The following is an 18,016-nucleotide window of genomic DNA, read 5'->3' on the forward strand; positions in this document are numbered from 1 at the left end:
TCTGCAATTACTGCTTCCCATATGTAGTAATTTACATTTGTCAATATTAAACTTCTTTTGCCATCTCTCAGCCCATCTGCTCAACTTTTCCTAGATCCTGTTGCAGCAGTGTACTGTCATTAGTGTCATTAACAACCCTGCCAACCTTCGTATCGTCTGCAAACTTGGACATTAAGCCTGATATACCATCATCAATATCATTTATAAATACAGAAAACAACAATAGACCCAACACTGAACCCTGAGGGACTCCATTAATAACATTAGTCCACAAAGAGCAGTGTCCATTGATTACCACTCTCTATCTTCTCCTGCTCAACCATCCCTTTAACAATAGCAGCAATTTGCCTCCAATGCCACACTGCTCCAATTTGTGCAGCAGTCTTCCATGTGCAACACTATCAAAGGCTTTTCTAAGATCCAAATATATGGTATCAAATTTATTCTTTGCATCCAGTTCCTTTGTGACTACATCATAGTATCCAATCAAATTAGTCAGACAAGACTTCCCCTTAACAAACCCATGCTGTGTCCGAGCTATAACTGAAGTCTTGTCTAGATGATCCTGCAATGCTTCTTTAATCAGTGCCTCCATTAATTTCCCTGGAACAGAAGTTAAACCAACAGGTCTGTAATTACCTGTGTCTCCCTTTGATCCTCGTTTGTGGATTGGGGTCACATTTGGACATTTCCAGTCCATGGGTACCTCCCCTGAGTCCAAGGAAGCTCTCATAATTATGGCTAAGGGTTTGCTTACTTCCTTTGCCACCTCCTTTAATATAACTGGATAAATTCCATCCACCCCAGGTGCCTTTCTTGTGTTCATCTTCAACAATTTCTCCTCCACTTTACTCTCAGTTATTACAAGATTATCTAGCTTACTGCCAGAGTTGAATACACCTCTGGCATTCCCCTCGCTGAATAACTCCTCATGTGTGAATGTCGATGCAAAATATTCATTTATTTTGTTAGCTACCTGAGCAGGATCATCAACAGTTGAACCATCGATATCAGATGGACCAATCTGATTCTTCCCCTTCCTTCTAGAGTTTACATAAGTAAAGAACTCTTTGCTGTTTGGCAGAAATGATGACGGATAATATAATGAAAATATTACCCAAACTAAATATTCCCATTCAAAAATGTTACGGTCAGGGATATGATGGGGCTAACGCCACGAGTGGGATTTATAATGGTGTTGCAGTCATGCATTAAAAGGATCCAATCAAATGCAGAGTACATTCATTGTGCAAGTCACAATTTAAATTGAGTTATTAATGATAGTGTAAATTGTTGTAATAACATTTCATCATTTTTCGACATTCAAATTTTGTATAATTTTTTTGTAAATAGTACAAAAAGTGGGATCTTCTTTCTAAATTTACTGGAGAATCTGAAGTTACATTAAAAAAACTCAATCCTACTCGATGGTCTGATAGATTACAGTCTATAACAGCTGTGAAAGTTTGTTTTGCGGATATCATAAAGGCTTTGATAGAAATTAATCTTAAATCAACTAAAAAAGCAGACCGAGACGAAGTGCGTAGAATAATGAAACAAATGACATTTAATTTTATTTTCATTTGTATATTTTTGAATAATGTGATGTGCGAAGTTAATTTTGCTTCAAAAACTCTACAGAAGCATGATATAGACCTCGATGAATGTACTTCTGTATTGGACTTAGTCGGTAAAAATTTAGAAAACATTTGAAATTCATAAGAATAAATTAAATATGAATGCTGAGCAAATTGCCAAGGAGTTCGGGGTAGATCCCAAATTTGAAGACAAATGACAACGTAGAACCAAAAGACAGTACTGTGAATTAGCTTCAGATTTTTTGTTTGATAATAGAGATTAGTTTGTTTTTTTAAATTAGTGTTTTCAACTGTTTTATACAAAATTATAATACAAATTAAAAATCGTTTCAAAAGTATGAAGTTAGTAAAAAATTATTTTGCAATACTAGAACCGAAAAAAATAATATGTCAAATGCTGATATATTAAGTGAGTGTGAAAATCTCATAAAAAAGTATTCATCTGTACTCTCTCCCCAACTGCCGATTCAATATTGTAATTTAATCACACTTATTAAACAAGATTTATCAGCAAACATGTCTATCAGACAATTTTTTATTTGACTTTTCAGAAATTTTTACTTTATTTGTGTTATTTTTTACCCTGCCAGCTGCCTCTGCTGAAAGAAGATCATTTAGTAAATTACGAATAATAAAAGATTATAAAAGAAATGCTATTGGTCAAAGTAGACTGTGCAATCTTGGCTATTGAGCTTAAATATGCCAGTAAAATGGATTTTATTAATTTTATTTATTTATTTCGTATGATGTGATCAATACACGAAGGAACCAGTTTTTTCTTGCTTCCTTCGTATATCGTGGCCGGGATATCCAACCAACCGGTTGGTTCGGCACCATCGTGATATCCAGCCCGAGGCGGGAATTGAACCCGCAACCTTTGGGTTGCCAGGCAGGCACTTTACCTACCCAGCTAGCCTGGTCGGCGATTTTATTAATGATTTCGCAAATGTAGAAGCGCTAAAAGTAACATTTCATAAATTTATTAGTTATAGTATAATTTTTGTTTGTCAAATTGTATTTAATAAGTAGTCAGCATGAATTGTTGAGGAGGCTTCCATCTTGCAGTGGGTTGATAATGGCTGCACTTTTTATTATAATGTAATATTAATTTTCAAGTTTTTGATGTTTATAAAATTATAAAGAAATCGTAAATAAAATACATATTTATGTTATTAAAGTGATTCAACTTTTTTTTTTTATATTATATCTAATTAAACTTTATTTTAATAAAAATAACGAGCCCAAAATGATTTCTTGCCTAAGGGCCCAAAAAACTTAACAACACCACCGCTCTAAGGTGTCTACTTTCCAAGTCTGCAGGTTTCTTTCTTTTTTTCCTCTGTTGATTTTAATTCAACCCCATTTAATGTGCAAGTTATTTTGGAGTTGCTATTCCCAAAGTGTACAACCTTGCATTTTGCTGCATTAAAAGATAGCTGCCACTTTTCTGGCCATCTCTGATGTCATAGGTAGAAGGAACTTATTTTGTAAAGACAGAGCACATTTGAACAGTGGTAGTGCCAAGGGTCTTTGTTGATGTCATTGAGGAGATGTTAAGGGTTCAAGGAAACTTGAATACAATACAGATATATATTTAGGGTGGCAGGCACAATATAGATTTTTCAAGTGTAAGACCTTGCATTTCTCTGCATTAAAACCAAGGTGCCACTTTTCTGGCCATCTCTGAAGTGTATCTAAGTCATCTTGAAGAAGAAGTAAAACTTTACTGATCATTAACTATTCTACCAGTCTTGATATTACCTGCAAATTTTGACATCACACCCTCTATCCCTTCCTAATGTCATTTAAGTGGATCAAAAACAAGAGTGGCCATAGTAGCAATCCTCAGAAAACCCTACTTCTTACATTATCCCAATCTGAACAATAACTATTAATCGCAACCCTGCTGCCATCCTAAAATCCATCTAAGGGTTTTTCCTGTGATTCAAACATGGTACACATGGTACAGTAATCTCTCATGCAGGACTGAGTCAAATGGTTTGTTCAGATCTGAGTAAACAATGTTGAAATTATTTCTAACATCCTGCTCATGAACAGCTCTGTCAAAATAACAGAAAATTTAGCTAACTAATTTAGTTAAACATGGTTTTCCATTTACAAAACCATGCTGTGTTTCCTTTAGAATTCCATTTCTATCTGAATGATCCCATAATGTACTTTTATCATTTTCCCCATAATTTTCCCTACCACTGAAGTCAGACTGGCTGGTTGGTAGTTGGCACTTCACTCTTACAGCTACCTTTATGTATTGGTGATACTTTAGCACTTCTTAAAATCAAGAGAATAACTCCTGAGTCTGATGACAACCTTATAATTAACCTTCATGGTTCAGTGCACTCTCTCTTGCCATCTCTCTCAAACTTACTTTGTTAAATTCCATCAGCTTCAGGATCCTTATTCACCTTTGGGCTTAAGTTTTTCTAATAAATAACCTGCAATTTCAATATCTAATTTCATGCTTTTTAGTTTCATTTGTTCAGTTATTCACCATCTCTCTTCTCTAAATGTCGATGCAAAGCACCTGTAGTTCATCTTAATATCAATTCAATTCAATATAAGCATGATTATCTGTAGCTTTCCTAACTTTCCCACATCCATTAAATATGGGCTGATCTGATTTGCTATTTTCTTATTAGTATTCAGATACAAGAAAAATTTCTTCTTCTCTGCTCTCTTAGCCAGCAATTTCTCATAACTTTCTCATAACTGTTAGCCTAACCTTTTCTGTGGTATTAGCATTAGTAGAGGCATATGATGCAAGCTTATGCAGCATCAGCAAAAAAAAAAAAAAAAAAAAAAAAAACACTCCCATTTCACCCCTCCGTTCGTTCGAAATACCTGTCCAGCTGATCCTTAAATTTATTTAGGCTATCAACTTCCACAACAAGGGATAGAAGTTTGTTCCACCAACCAACTACCCGCTGGCTAAAGGCAGATTTCTGCACATCTGTCCTACATCTGTCTTTCCTCGATTTGAATTTATGCCCTCTCAGGTGATTATTCTGAGCAAGAGGAAGAATCCCATCGGCATTGAGCATGCTCAAACCACTCAAGGCTTTATACACCTCTATCAGATCACCTTGCCAGTGCCTAGTCTCCAGACACTGTAATTTGCAAAACTTAAGCCTTTCTTCGTAAGAGCAACCCTTTGTTCCATTCACTAACCTTGTTGCTCTTCTCTGTACTCGTTCCAGCAGTTCTACATCCTTCTTGAAATGAGGCCTCCAGACCTGTATACAGTACTCAAAATGTGGCCTGACCATTGCCTTATACAAGGGAATAATCACCTCCTTATCCCTGCTAGAATTTTTCTAGCAGGGATAAGGATAAGGCAGGGATAAGGCATAATTATGGCTAAGGGTTTGCTTACTTCCTTTGCTGCCTCCTTTAATATAACTGGATAGATCCCATCCATCCCGGGTGCCTTTTTTATGTTTATCCTCAACAATTTCTCCTCCACTTTCCTCTCAGTTATTACAAAATCATCTAGCTCACTGCCAGAGTTTACTTCACCTCTTCACCTGTTGCAGCAGCATAGCGTAGGTAGTGTCCTTAACAACCCTGCCAACCTTCATATCGTCTGCAAACTTGGACATTAAGCTTGATATACCATCATCAATATCATTTATAAATACAGAAAACAACAATGGACCCAACACTGAACCCCATGGGACTCCACTAATAACATTAGTCCACGATGAGCAGTGTCCATTGATTACCAATCTCTGTCTTCTCCCCCCCATCTCAACCATCCCTTTATCCATAGCAGCAATTTGCCTCCAATGCCACACTGCTCCAATTTGTGCAGCAGTCTTCCATGTGCAACAGTATCAGAAACCTTTCTAAGATCCAAATATATAATATCAAAGTAATTCCCTACATCCTTCATGATGACCTTCCCATGAATCCAAACTTTTAGCCATAATTATGTGAGCATCTGCTTACTTCCTTTGCTGCCTCCTTTAATATAACTGGATAGATCCCATCTGGCCCAAGTGCCTTTCTTGTGTTAACTTCAACAATTTCTCCCCCACTTTGCTCTCAGTTATCACAAAATCATTTAGCTTCCAGTTTGAAAAACTTCTGGCCCCCACTTCCCTACAGAATTCCTTGAATGTAGATACAAAAGACTCATTCAGTTTGTCGGCTTCCTGAGCAGGATTATTGACAGTCGAACCATTGATATCATGTCCAGTAAAGTTCTAAGTCAACAAAGCATGCTGAAGCCAAATTATGGACCAAATCTGGATATCATGAAAATTGAGCTGAATTTTTTTATCAAAAATTTATATGCCTCTGAAATCTGGTCCTCTGCATCTACCTCTCAATGTAACAAATTTCTGACAATGAGATATTAGATTCTGCTGTGACTGAACCGTCTGGGAGGGAACCCGTTCATCATCTCGAAATCCGTTCTCCTAGTCAACCCAGGCATGACCTCCTGGAAGCTCACTACCCTGTATAATCTGCCTTCGCTTGCCTAGCTTCCTTTGTGATGGCCCCGGGTGCCAAGCGTTCCGTGGCCAAGCGATTATAGTGCGTCTCTGAAAGAGTTTTCTAAAAAGAGAATTTAAGCAATCAGTTTATATTTTTAGTTTCAAACACCGTTTTCTTAATTTATATATTAGAGTAGCTTTCTCGCACTACGAGAAGTAGGCAGAAGCCCAGAAAGGAAAATCACCTTTCTGTTTCCTTTTCTATTAGTACTAACTACTAACTCAGCTTTTCTAACTTTTCTATTAGTACTAACTACTTAACTAACTTTAACTTTTCTATTAGTACTAACTACTAATTCCAGGCATGGCCTCCTGGAAGCTCACTACCCTGTATAATCTGCCTTCGCTTGCCTAGCTTCCTTTGTGACGGCCTCGGGTGCCAAGCGTTCCGTGGCCAAGCGATTATAGTGCGTCTCTGAAAGAGTTTTCTAAAAAGAGAATTTAAGCAATCAGTTTATATTTTTAGTTTCAAACACCGTTTTCTTAATTTATATATTAGAGTAGCTTTCTCGCACTACGAGAAGTAGGCAGAAGCCCAGAAAGGAAAATCACCTTTCTGTTTCCTTTTCTATTAGTACTAACTACTAACTCAGCTGCTTGGTCACCTCGTGGCACTGCTCCTGTCTCCCCGTGGCAGGGCCGGAAACCTGGGTGGTAAAGCAAACCCCCAGGGCCAAAAGGAGCAAAACATGGATTTCGACAACTTTCCCCCGATCCAGACAATAAATCCTAATTCAATGGATTTACTGTCACCATCCCGATGATGACACAAACACCAGAAAGAGACTGAAGACGGATGCTTGCAGAATAGAACATCCAACGTTTCTGATCTTGCATTCTTTAACAAATCAGGCCATAGGCAGTCTATCTCCATTTCTCATTCAGAAATGTCTGGAAAGTGTAGCAGGTTCCCCGAAAATGGTGAGATGTCTTAAATCTGGCGACCTACTGGTTGAGACCACCAGCTCCAAACACTCTGAGTCCCTTCTGAAAATAACCACATTTGGTGGAATTCCAGTCACGGTGTCACCACATGCTACACTCAATACCTCCAAAGGTGTCATCTCAGAATGGGACTTAATGAATGTCTCAGAGGAGGAAATTGTAAATGAATTGCAAGATCAGAAGGTCATACAGGCGAAAAGAATCATGCTGAAGAAGGATGGCGAACTTATCCCAACTCGCAGCATCATACTGACATTTATTTCACCAAACCTACCTACATCGGTGAAAGCTGGGTATCTGAACTGCTGCATTCGCCTGTATATTCCAAACCCATTAAGATGTTATAAATGTCAGAAATTCGGACACTCCCAAACAGTCTGTCGAGGTGATGCAGTATGCCCTAACTGTGGCTCGAAAGAGCATGCCCAAACTGATTGTAAATCACAGTCCTCACTCTGCCCTAACTGCAAAGGCAACCACCCAGCCTTCTCTAAAACATGTGACCAATGGAAGTATGAAAAGAAAATCCAGAAATACAAGGTAGAAAAAAAAGTCTCATTTTCAGAAGCAAGAAAACAAATACAGCAACTGATACCAAAACATACATATGCTGATGCTACCAAAAGATTTCACACAATATCCGTTCAGACTGACACATCAATACCACCAAGCATTTCTATTTCTGAATGGGCACGATCTATACTCTCTTCTGTACCACAGTCCTCAAAGCAACAGACTTCAACCAGATCTAGTAACACGCCAGTCACGATACCACCTGTTGCTGCTTCAGCTTCCATAAGACCTGCTCAAAGAGAAAATTCTGATCCCATTAATAAGCAGCATGCTGAATCTTCTTCTGCTATGGACATAAATGAGGCTTGCAATCAAGAAGAAAATGAAGCCATTCTGGAAATCCATCCAGAAGACGAAATAGAAACCAGACCTGTTTTTTCAAAGAGAAAGAAAATGAAAGCTGACCGCCTGAAACAGATTTCCAAAAAGCAGACAGACGCAGCTGCTCCATTTAAATCCAAACAATGAAAAACATCGTACAATGGAATTGCAGAGGCTTTCGCAGCAATATTGACGACATCCACGAAATAATTATGAACCATAATCCAATTGGAATCTGCTTACAAGAGACATATTTAACACCTCAGTTGTCTCCCTCAATAAAAAATTACACTCTCTTTCGGCAAGACAGACCTACAACCACAAATGTTCATGGAGGGGTAGCCATACTCGTGGATTCACGAGTCCCTTGTAAACGCATTCCGCTACAAACTACCATTGAAGCTGTTGCCACGCGAATAGCGATTGGCATTAGCCTAACACCAGTTTCTATCTATCTGCCACCCAGTTATCCTTGTACCTTTCAAGAACTTCAAGATCTCATTGTGCAGCTGCCAACCCCTTTCTGTTTATTGGGCGACTTCAATGGACACAATCCATTGTGGGGATCTCCGAACATAGACGCCCGAGGACAACTCATTGAAATGCTTGTCAACAGACAAAATCTAACCATATTAAATACAGGGTCACCAACTTATTTCCATCTCCCAACAGGATCAGTCTCTGCAATAGACCTATCCATCTGCTCTCCTATCCTCTTTCCTAGTATTGAGTGGACTGCTCTGGATGATCCACTTAGTAGTGACCACTACCCAATAATCTGTAAAATACAAACTTCACTCTGCATAACTTCAGAAACCAGCACAAAATGGAAATTTTCTAAGGCAGATTGGACAAAGTATGCTTCCCATGTATCCTTTGACAACCAGACCATTGAATATCATCCAATTGACAAAGCTGCCAACCATATTACAAAACAGATCCTAGTAGCTGCATCTATTGCCATTCCACAATCACAGTCAAGCATCCGTAGAAACAGAAACTACTGGTGGAATGAGGACTGTAGAAATGCAAAAAAAGAAAAAAACCGTGCGTGGAATTTATTCTGCAAATACCCTACCACTGCTAACCTGATAAACTACAAAAAACTTAGAGCTAAGGCCCGCCATATTAGGAAGAAAGCAAAAAAAGACTCTTGGATTCGATTCGCAACTGAAATTAATAAAAATACTGACGTAAGAATTATATGGAAAAAAATCAGGCAATTAAATGGAAAATTTCACCCATTGTCCTCCCCACTTATCACCTGGAATGGGCTGGAACTGTCTACTCCTGCAGAGATTGCAGATGCCCTAGGCACAGTATTTTCACAGTTATCTCAATCAACAGCATACGAATCATCTTTTCAGAAGATTAAGACTTCAGCTGAAAAATCCCAGCTTAATTCCAGAACCAAATCGTTTCTACAGTACAATCAACCACTCACTATGCTAGAACTTCAAGAGGCTCTGTCCACTGCAAGGAACAGCGCTGCTGGCCCTGATGGAATATACAACATAATGCTACAACATCTAGATAATAAATCGCTATCTTCCCTTCTGACATTCTATAATCGCATCTGCATGGAACATTCATTCCCCAGTTCCTGGCGTCACTCTTTTGTACTGGCAATACCGAAACCAGGGAAAGATCTCTCTATGCCTAATAATTATAGACCCATTTCTCTCACCAGCTGCTTAAGTAAAACCCTAGAAAAAATAATACACCGTAGACTAACATGGTACCTTGATTCCCAAAACATGATATCTGATAATCAATTTGGTTTCAGGAAAAACCGATCATCACTGGATCTTATGATCAAAGCAGAAACAAATATTAGGAATGCATTTATTCAAAATAAGCATCTCGTCATGGCATGTCTCGATATAGAGAAAGCCTTTGACACCACTTGGCATTTTGGCATCCTGAGAGATCTTCATTCCCTGGGTCTGAGAGGTCACTTACCTTACTTCATACAGAGTTTCCTACAGCAGAGGACCTTTCAAGTTTGCTACCAGCAAGTCCTTTCCAAAACATATATACAAGAAGAAGGAGTCCCTCAGGGCTCTGTTCTTAGTGTAACTTTGTTTGCAATAAGAATAAACCAGTTCACTAAAATTATTCCCAATACAGTGAATTCATACCTTTATGCTGATGACCTGACGGTCTCTTGCAGTTCACAAAACATGAGTTATATTGAGAGGCAACTTCAAACATCAATCAATAAAATCGAACTATGGATGACACAGAATGGTTACCGACTGTCTTATCAGAAATCTAGTGTTATTCATTTTTGTAACAAACGAAAGATGCACCCAGATCCTGAAATACACTTAAGAAACCAACCTGTTCACTATTGTGAACAACATTCGTCTTCTTGGTGTGATTTTTGACAATAAATTGAACTTTAAAGAACACATTAAACATCTACGGACTGTTTGCCAGAAAAAAATGAACTTACTAAGAGTTATTTCTTCTACATCATGGGGTGCAGATCGTTGCACCTTACTTCACTTATATAGAGCCCTAATTAGATCTCGCCTTGATTATGGTGCCCCGGTGTATGATTCTGCCAGGGAAAGCATGTTAGCAAGCCTTTCCCCTATTCAACATTCTGCCCTCAGGATTGCTGTAGGTGCTTATAGAACATCGCCAGTACAAAGTCTTTATATTGAAACCCATGAACCTCTCCTCAGACTCAGGAGAAAGATGTTACTCCTAAATTATGCGGCCAAAATTCAAAGTATATCTACTCATCCCATTCGGCCAATACTTAATGATCCACAGTTCTCTATGCACTATACAAACAAACCTAGAGCAGTTCAACCTACTGGTATCAGATTGCAGGTATTATTGCAAACCTGGAATATACATCTTGACAAAGTCTTCCAAAATTCAAACAGTGCAGATCCTCCATGGTATTCTATTAAAGCATCCTGTGACAGCTATTTCCTAAACTGGGGAAAACATTTGCTTGAAAATATCCATACTGCTCACACACAAAATTATCCACATTTTACAAAAGTATACACTGATGGATCAAAGTCTGAAAGTGGAGTCGGGTGTGCAGCTGTCTTTCCCTATAACACCATCTCTGTTTTCCTTGCCCACTGAATGCACAGCAGAATTATGGGCCATCAACCTTGCCTTAGAAAATATCCTCCATCTTTCCATCCAAAAAACTGTGATATATACAGACTCACAGAGTGCACTTATAGCTTTGCAAAATTCCTCCTCGCCAACACATCCTGTAATAGCAATAATAAAATCTCGACTGATGCATATCCAAGAACACCAGCAAGTAGTCATCTTTTGTTGGATACCAGGCCACATGGGGATATCAGGGAATGAAAAAGCGGATTATGCAGTAAAACAATCATCCAACATAGCATCGACAGATTACTACATTCCATATATTGACTACAGATCCTATATAAGACATGTATGTAAGGGATAGTGGACACTTCTATGGCAAGCTGAACCGCAGAACAAGCTCCTGCAAATAAAATCTGAACCGCAGTTTATGGGCTTCCAGTTTCCGTGTAAACAGAAGGGAAGAAGTCCTCCTGTCCAGAGCGTGAATCGGTCACAATCACCTCACCCATCTTTATCTACTCACAGGAGACGATCCTCCTAAGTGTACGAACTGCAACTCTTTTCTTACAGTCAAACACATTCTCATTGATTGTACACTATACACTGATGCCCGAAAAACCTCATTCAGTATTCTATGAAATCTTCAAGAACCCTTAACACTTCGTCATATTATAGGCAATGATGCAAATTTTCAAGAATTTTTCTGCTTCCTCAAAGAGATACAGCTATATGACCGCATCTGATATGATTTCATAATCACAATGTCTGAACTCCATACCCTTGATAGGCGCAATATGGCCCTAGTAGCCTTTGTGCCAGAAATACCAATCCTTTGTGACTTTATTAGACTAGCTTATACACTGGTGTGCAAAACTTAAGGACCAGTCAGGTATCACCTGTAGCTTCTTATAGGAGTGGCCTGGATATGGGAAAAGCATACCAAAGGAACCTCGTGAGGTACAGAAATGATGAAGGACACAATACTGACATAACAATGGAAACAAAACAGTACAGTATTCAAAAATGGCAACATAGCACTGGCTGCAATGATATAGATGCATCAAAGATGGAACAAAGGGAAGAGGTAGTCCTCAGTAGGAGATATAGCTTTGCACCACCTGTCCATACTCAAAACAATGTTATTGATAAGTTCTTGCTGTAACATCGTCCATTCCTCTGTCAGTGGCATCTTCAGTTGGTGAACATTTTTTGGTGGGTTTGGACATGCTGCTAGGCATCTCCCCAGAGCATCCCATATGGGTTTGATGGGATTTAGATCGGTAGAACGGGTAGGCTAATCCATACGAACAATGTCCTCACTTTCCAAAAGCATATCAACAGCTGCAGTGCGATGGGGTGTGGCATTATCATACATAAACACTAATTCAGGGCCAATGGCACCTCGGAACAGACCCACATGGGGAAGGATTACCTCAGTACAGTAATGTGCACCGGTTACAGTACCACCTTCCAGTATCTGGAGTTGTGTACGTCCATCCAAGATAACACCTCTCCAGACGAGAACACCTTGACCGCCATATCAATCCCTTTCAGTGATGTTTGTGGGGTGATACCCTGTGCCAACCTCTCACCAGATTAGCTGACACCCAGAATTGCTGCTGAGACTGAATCTACTCTCATCAGTAAAGAGTACCTTATGCCATTGCGCTGCTGTCCAGTCCTTGTGTTCAATGCACCACTGTAAACGGTGTCTCCAATGGGCAGGTGTTAAAGGGACACAGCGTACTGGCTGTCGGGCAAACAGTCCACCTTTGTGGAGTCACCTGGCCACAGTAAACCATGATATCCTGCATGCTGTGCTCCTTTGCAGCTGGTTTGCAATGGATCCCGCTGTCTGGTGTCAGTCCCTCTTGGCCTGTATCATCATTGGCCGTTGTTTTTCGTGGATGACCACCACTAGCCCTTCGAACAGCTGTACCTGTTGTTCTGAAGCTGTCGACCTGTACCTGTCATTCTCATGCATTTTTCTTCTCTGCCACGAGTCTCATTAGATCTTCTGACAACCATTAGGCCTGAACCTTAAACAGTATTTCTTAGTTGGAATGAAAAGCCTAGTAGCCTCCAAGATTAAGTCCCTGAAGGCTTCCCATTTAGAATTTGCTGTTGGTGACATTATCAGTTGGTCCCACTATAGAATTTAAACTGTCTGAGACCACTGTTGTCACCCTTATGAAAGCAAAAACTCTTCCCTTTATATCTGATGGTAGTTACATATTAAATTAAATCCCACATCAGTACACTGTGATCACTGCCACCTAGTAGTTTCTTTATCTGCAGTTTCTTAAGGTAATCACTGCTGATAATCAGATCAAGAGTATTACTCCCTCTGGTTGTCTCTTGAACATGCTGCTATAGAAAACATTTATCCTATAAATTCAATAGTCTTGCTAGTGTGAGAGTGACCAATCCACAAGTCCCAATCAATATCTAGGAAGTTAAAATCCCCCATTATAAGACATTCAGATTTACTGGCCTAGTCTATTTCTCTGTACAGTTATTCTTTGTACTCCTCGGGGTCATTAGACCTATAACACACTCCTACTCTTATTTTTGCTTTCCCAGTGCTTATGTCACACCAAACTGACTCAACATTGCTCTGTCCGCCCATCTCAATTGGATGCATTGCCTTAGATTTTAGGTGTTTCTTAACTAATAGCATAATCCCTCCTACCTTCATATGCTGTCTATCCTTTCTGTACACATGAAACATCAGAAAGTTGCCATGTCTTTCAAGAGATGTGGAATCAGGCACTGCCCTTAATGGTCCTAAAGATGATGCACTCTCTGGAGAAAGTGCAAGTTCAGACCATAACCTTAATAATTATGAGTTTGACAGCAGTAATGATGCACTACTATCATTTTACGCTGAGTGAAACCTTTTGTTTTACACTGAAGTTTCGATGAGTGAGCACTTGTGAATTTGTGTTTAAAATATATGTAACAAAACATTTTTTCTGATAATTAGCCTTCTGAAATGTGGTTGTGTTTTACTGATGGCGTGTCTTATTGTTTGGAAAATATGATAATTAAAAATTCTCTTTGCACATAGCATTGTATAATTATTTTACAGATAGCATTGGATATATTCCAGTGAATAGGACCAGCTGGGGATATGGTGGTGGTGGTATGATGCTGGTGGGGTTTCCTATGAGTGCCTGTTAAATTTTTTGGCATAATCTGAACCCAACCCCTTGTTAAAAAAATTTGTTTGATAAAATTTAACAGACTATTATTAACCAGACTATTTAACAGACTATTATTAACCCTTAGCTGAAATTTTTCTTGAGCGAGCTTCTGTTAACAAATTGGTAGGAATCCCCTGCTAATAATAATAAATGTTGATTATTAGATTTAAAATAACAAGATGTTGTACTGCTTTCTCATAGTGAGTGAGTTTAAGTTTTCACTGGTTAAACTGTTAAATTGAATTTATATTTATTATAGGCTTACAAGTTGTCCTTAATTCCATTCTTCGTGCCATGGTGCCCTTACTTCACATAGGTCTTCTAGTCATCTTTGTTATAATAATTTATGCTATCATTGGCCTTGAGCTATTCTCAGGAAAAATGCACGAAACATGTTATAACAACTCTACTGGTAAGATTATTTTAAATGCTTATATGAAATAATTCCTTTTACTTTTCTTGAAAAATCTTTTGATCTATGACCTTTGTAGTCCAGCATTATTTTAGCTGTTTCCAGTGCAATATAGCTCTAACGATAAAAAAAAAAAAAAAAATTGCTCTTCAAAATGTAATGTTAAAAAATTATTTATTTTTGAGTTTGTGAGCTAATATATAAAACAGAATGGTAAACCTTTTAAAAACTGTTCAGGCATTTTAAATGTTAATTATTTATATTAGTCTATAGTATTTCTTGAAACATTCACCAGGGTGTGATTCTGGTTTTCTGGAGCATATCTCACAATAAGAAATTGTTTCTTTTCTCCCACCTTTTAATACTTTTGTCATTACATACTGTACAGTTCTTACTTCTTTTTGGATTTCCGTCTTTCATTGGAAAATGAGGATGACATTCAATATGACTTCTGCATCTGAACTTGATAGCCTTTTTATACAATGAATGTTCTTATTTCAGACATCTACTAGCTGAACAAGTGACTTCTTTTGAAACTGCTTGTGATGTAGTTTCTTTTGAGATGGATCTGCCATCTTCATCAAGATAACTATTCACAATTGAGATCTCTGAAAGCGAGAAAAATAGCCACCTCCAATTTATTGATTTTTGGCTGAACAAATGATTAATACAGCAGTGGTTCATTTCTGTCTTCAGCACCCATATTTCTTGTATATTCAGTAGCAACAGGCTCTTCAATTTGAAAGTTTTTCCTGTGTTTTTCTTTTCTCTTATTACTTCAGTTTTGGTATTGTAGAAAGTAGAAAGCATAATTAGTTCTTTTGTTTTTCCATGCTTAATACTTTAACTTTCTAAAACCAGCCATCCTATGCTTTTTACTTTTTTTTGTGATCTTCATGTCTAGTAATAATCCCTTCCTATCTCCTGTAGCAAAGTGCCTATTAAGTGTATATTTACTTTATGAAGTCCTCCCGAAAGTTGAACACTAGTGTAAAATTGGGCAGTGAATAAATGATCTCCAACCTTAATACTGTGAAGCAGGTTTTCGATGAGATGAAACACTATCCTTGAAGTGAAAGTCAAGCATAGTCTTATCAAAGATCAAGCTATCAGTTATAATATTTAGTAAGCTTGGCTAACTACCACATACTTCAGTGATAACTTCAGTTCTTATTTGATTAACTCGAATAGAATTTCTAATGCAGGAGCCAAGTTTGTCATTTATTAAAGTATGTGGCCTCCCACACTTTTCAACATTCTCAGTAATATATCCATCTCTGTAGCACTCTGTAGTTGATGGTAGATGGCACTTTATTTTATTGTTCTTCTGAATTGGCATCTCTGATTCCCTCAGTGTCTTCCAAACTTGTTTGAACATGTGCTGCAACCAGCCAGTATCCATTTACTGTCCATCTTCAATCTCACAGAACCAATTTTTCTTCTTCATTTCTCCCTTCAATTTCTGTTTTCTGGAACAACCTTCCTTCACATTATTTTCTTGAAATTGCAATCTACAGACATTTGTTTAATGTCAACAAGCATCTTCTGTCTCCTCAGCTTCGAACCCATGCATGGTACTGTAAGTTCTAATACCTTTTGTGTTTTGGGGTTTTCATAAAAATAAAAAAAAAATTAAAAATTGCGCCATTTGAATACCCTACCTTTTTTGATACATCTTTTTCATTGTATAAATTCAGCAGTTATTTCTGCTATCTCTGAGGCTGATTTATACAACAGAAAAGAAAAATTTGTCTTTGTTCAGGAAGCGATATTCCAAAAAATGATGCTTGAAATTACTGTCTGCAATGGATGAATAAAATTAATATTTAAAAAACAAAAATGCTACCTACTGTAAAAAATTAGATATTTTAGGTTACAAAAATAAAGTTTTTCCACAAATTCAGCCTTGGAACTCTTTGATTCTACCCTGTCAGGTTGGGAGGTGAGCTACTTTTATAAATAAAGCTTATTTCATTTACATTTGTTATTTGGATAATTAGAAGTTCCCAAGCTCTAATTCACTAAGTATTCTACCTTGTTTAATATTTTAGTTAAGAGAATATGTATGGTAATCAAAAAATTGAATTAACTGATTTTAAATTGGGGAAGATGACTAGAAATGAACTTCTAGTTTGTTTCTAACCGTCTCTCTCTCTCTCTCTCTCTCTCTCTCTCTCTCTCTCTCTCTTTTTCTGACAGATTTGAAACTCAATCCAAAATCATCATTTTAGTAGTTGTATTGTGTAGAGCTGGTTTACTGTTTGTAAACTATTTAACACAAAATCAACTATACAGATACTTTCTGTAATTTAATCTGTGTTTTCTTTTTCATTTTTTTTAATGAATTTTCTTTTTCATTTTTCTTAACTACATTTTCCTTTTCTAATCATAATTTTATTGAATCATTTATATTACTCATTGGGCTTAACCTTTCCCAGAATTTCAGGGCCTAATTTATGAGTTTTCTGCTAATAGTGGTATCTGTGGAGTTGAGTTTCTTTGGGAAATTTTTAAAATTCATAAAAATGAAAACTTCCTACATCTTTTAAATATTATTTTAAAATATCAAATCGTGTTATTTAAAATATTTGCAGAAATATCATAAAAAAAAAAAATTAAGTATTGTCAAGAACATAGCCATTATATTAATTTCTATGGGAAAGTTAGCATTAGCATTAGTAGAGGCATTTGATGCAAGAAAGCAAGCTTATGCAGCATCAGCCAAAAAAAAAAAAAAAAACCCACTTCCACTTCACCCCTCTGTTCGTTCAAAATACCTGTCCAGCTGAGCCTTAAACTTATTTAGGCTATCAACCTCCACCACAAGGGATGGGAGTCTGTTCCACCAACCAACCACCCGCTGGCTAAAGGCATATTTCCGCACGTCTATCCTACATCTGTCTTTCCTCAATTTGAATTTATGCCCTCTCAGGTGATTTTTCTGAGCTAGAGGAAGAATCCCATCAGCATTGAGCATGCTTAAACCATTCAGGGCTTTATACACCTCTATCAGATCACCTCGCTGGTGCCTAGTCTCCAGACACAGTAATTTGCAAAACTTAAGCCTTTCTTCGTAAGAGCACCCCTTTGTTCCATTCACTAATCTTGTTGCCCTTCTCTGTACTCGTTCCAGCAGCTCTACATCCTTCTTGAAATGAGGCCTCCAGACCTGTATACAGTACTCTAGGTGTGGCCTGACCATTGCCTTATACAATGGGATAATCACCTCCTTATCCCTGATAGAAAAATTCCTGTATATCATTGACAATACTCCATGAGCTACTCTTGCAGCCCGTCTGGACTGCTCAGAGAACTTCATATCTGCCTGCACAACCACCCCCCAGGTCCCTT

The 18,016-nt window shown here is 37.9% G+C and overlaps 1 protein-coding gene across 1 annotated transcript in view; it reads left to right on the plus strand.

The window, feature by feature from the left end:
- LOC150076513 (muscle calcium channel subunit alpha-1-like) overlaps positions 1 to 18,016 on the plus strand; it is a 1,171,392-nt gene that overhangs the window by 30,007 nt on the left and 1,123,369 nt on the right. The window contains exon 4 of the mRNA XM_090387375.1: positions 14,513 to 14,665. Coding sequence (XP_090243501.1) covers positions 14,513 to 14,665 — 153 coding nt within the window. The remainder of the gene's footprint in view (positions 1 to 14,512; positions 14,666 to 18,016) is intronic.

The sequence above is a fragment of the Mastigoproctus giganteus genome, chromosome 13, assembly GCF_048544385.1.
Source record: "Mastigoproctus giganteus isolate SK-2022 chromosome 13, ASM4854438v1, whole genome shotgun sequence".
NCBI classification, from domain to species: Eukaryota; Metazoa; Arthropoda; class Arachnida; order Uropygi; family Thelyphonidae; genus Mastigoproctus; species Mastigoproctus giganteus.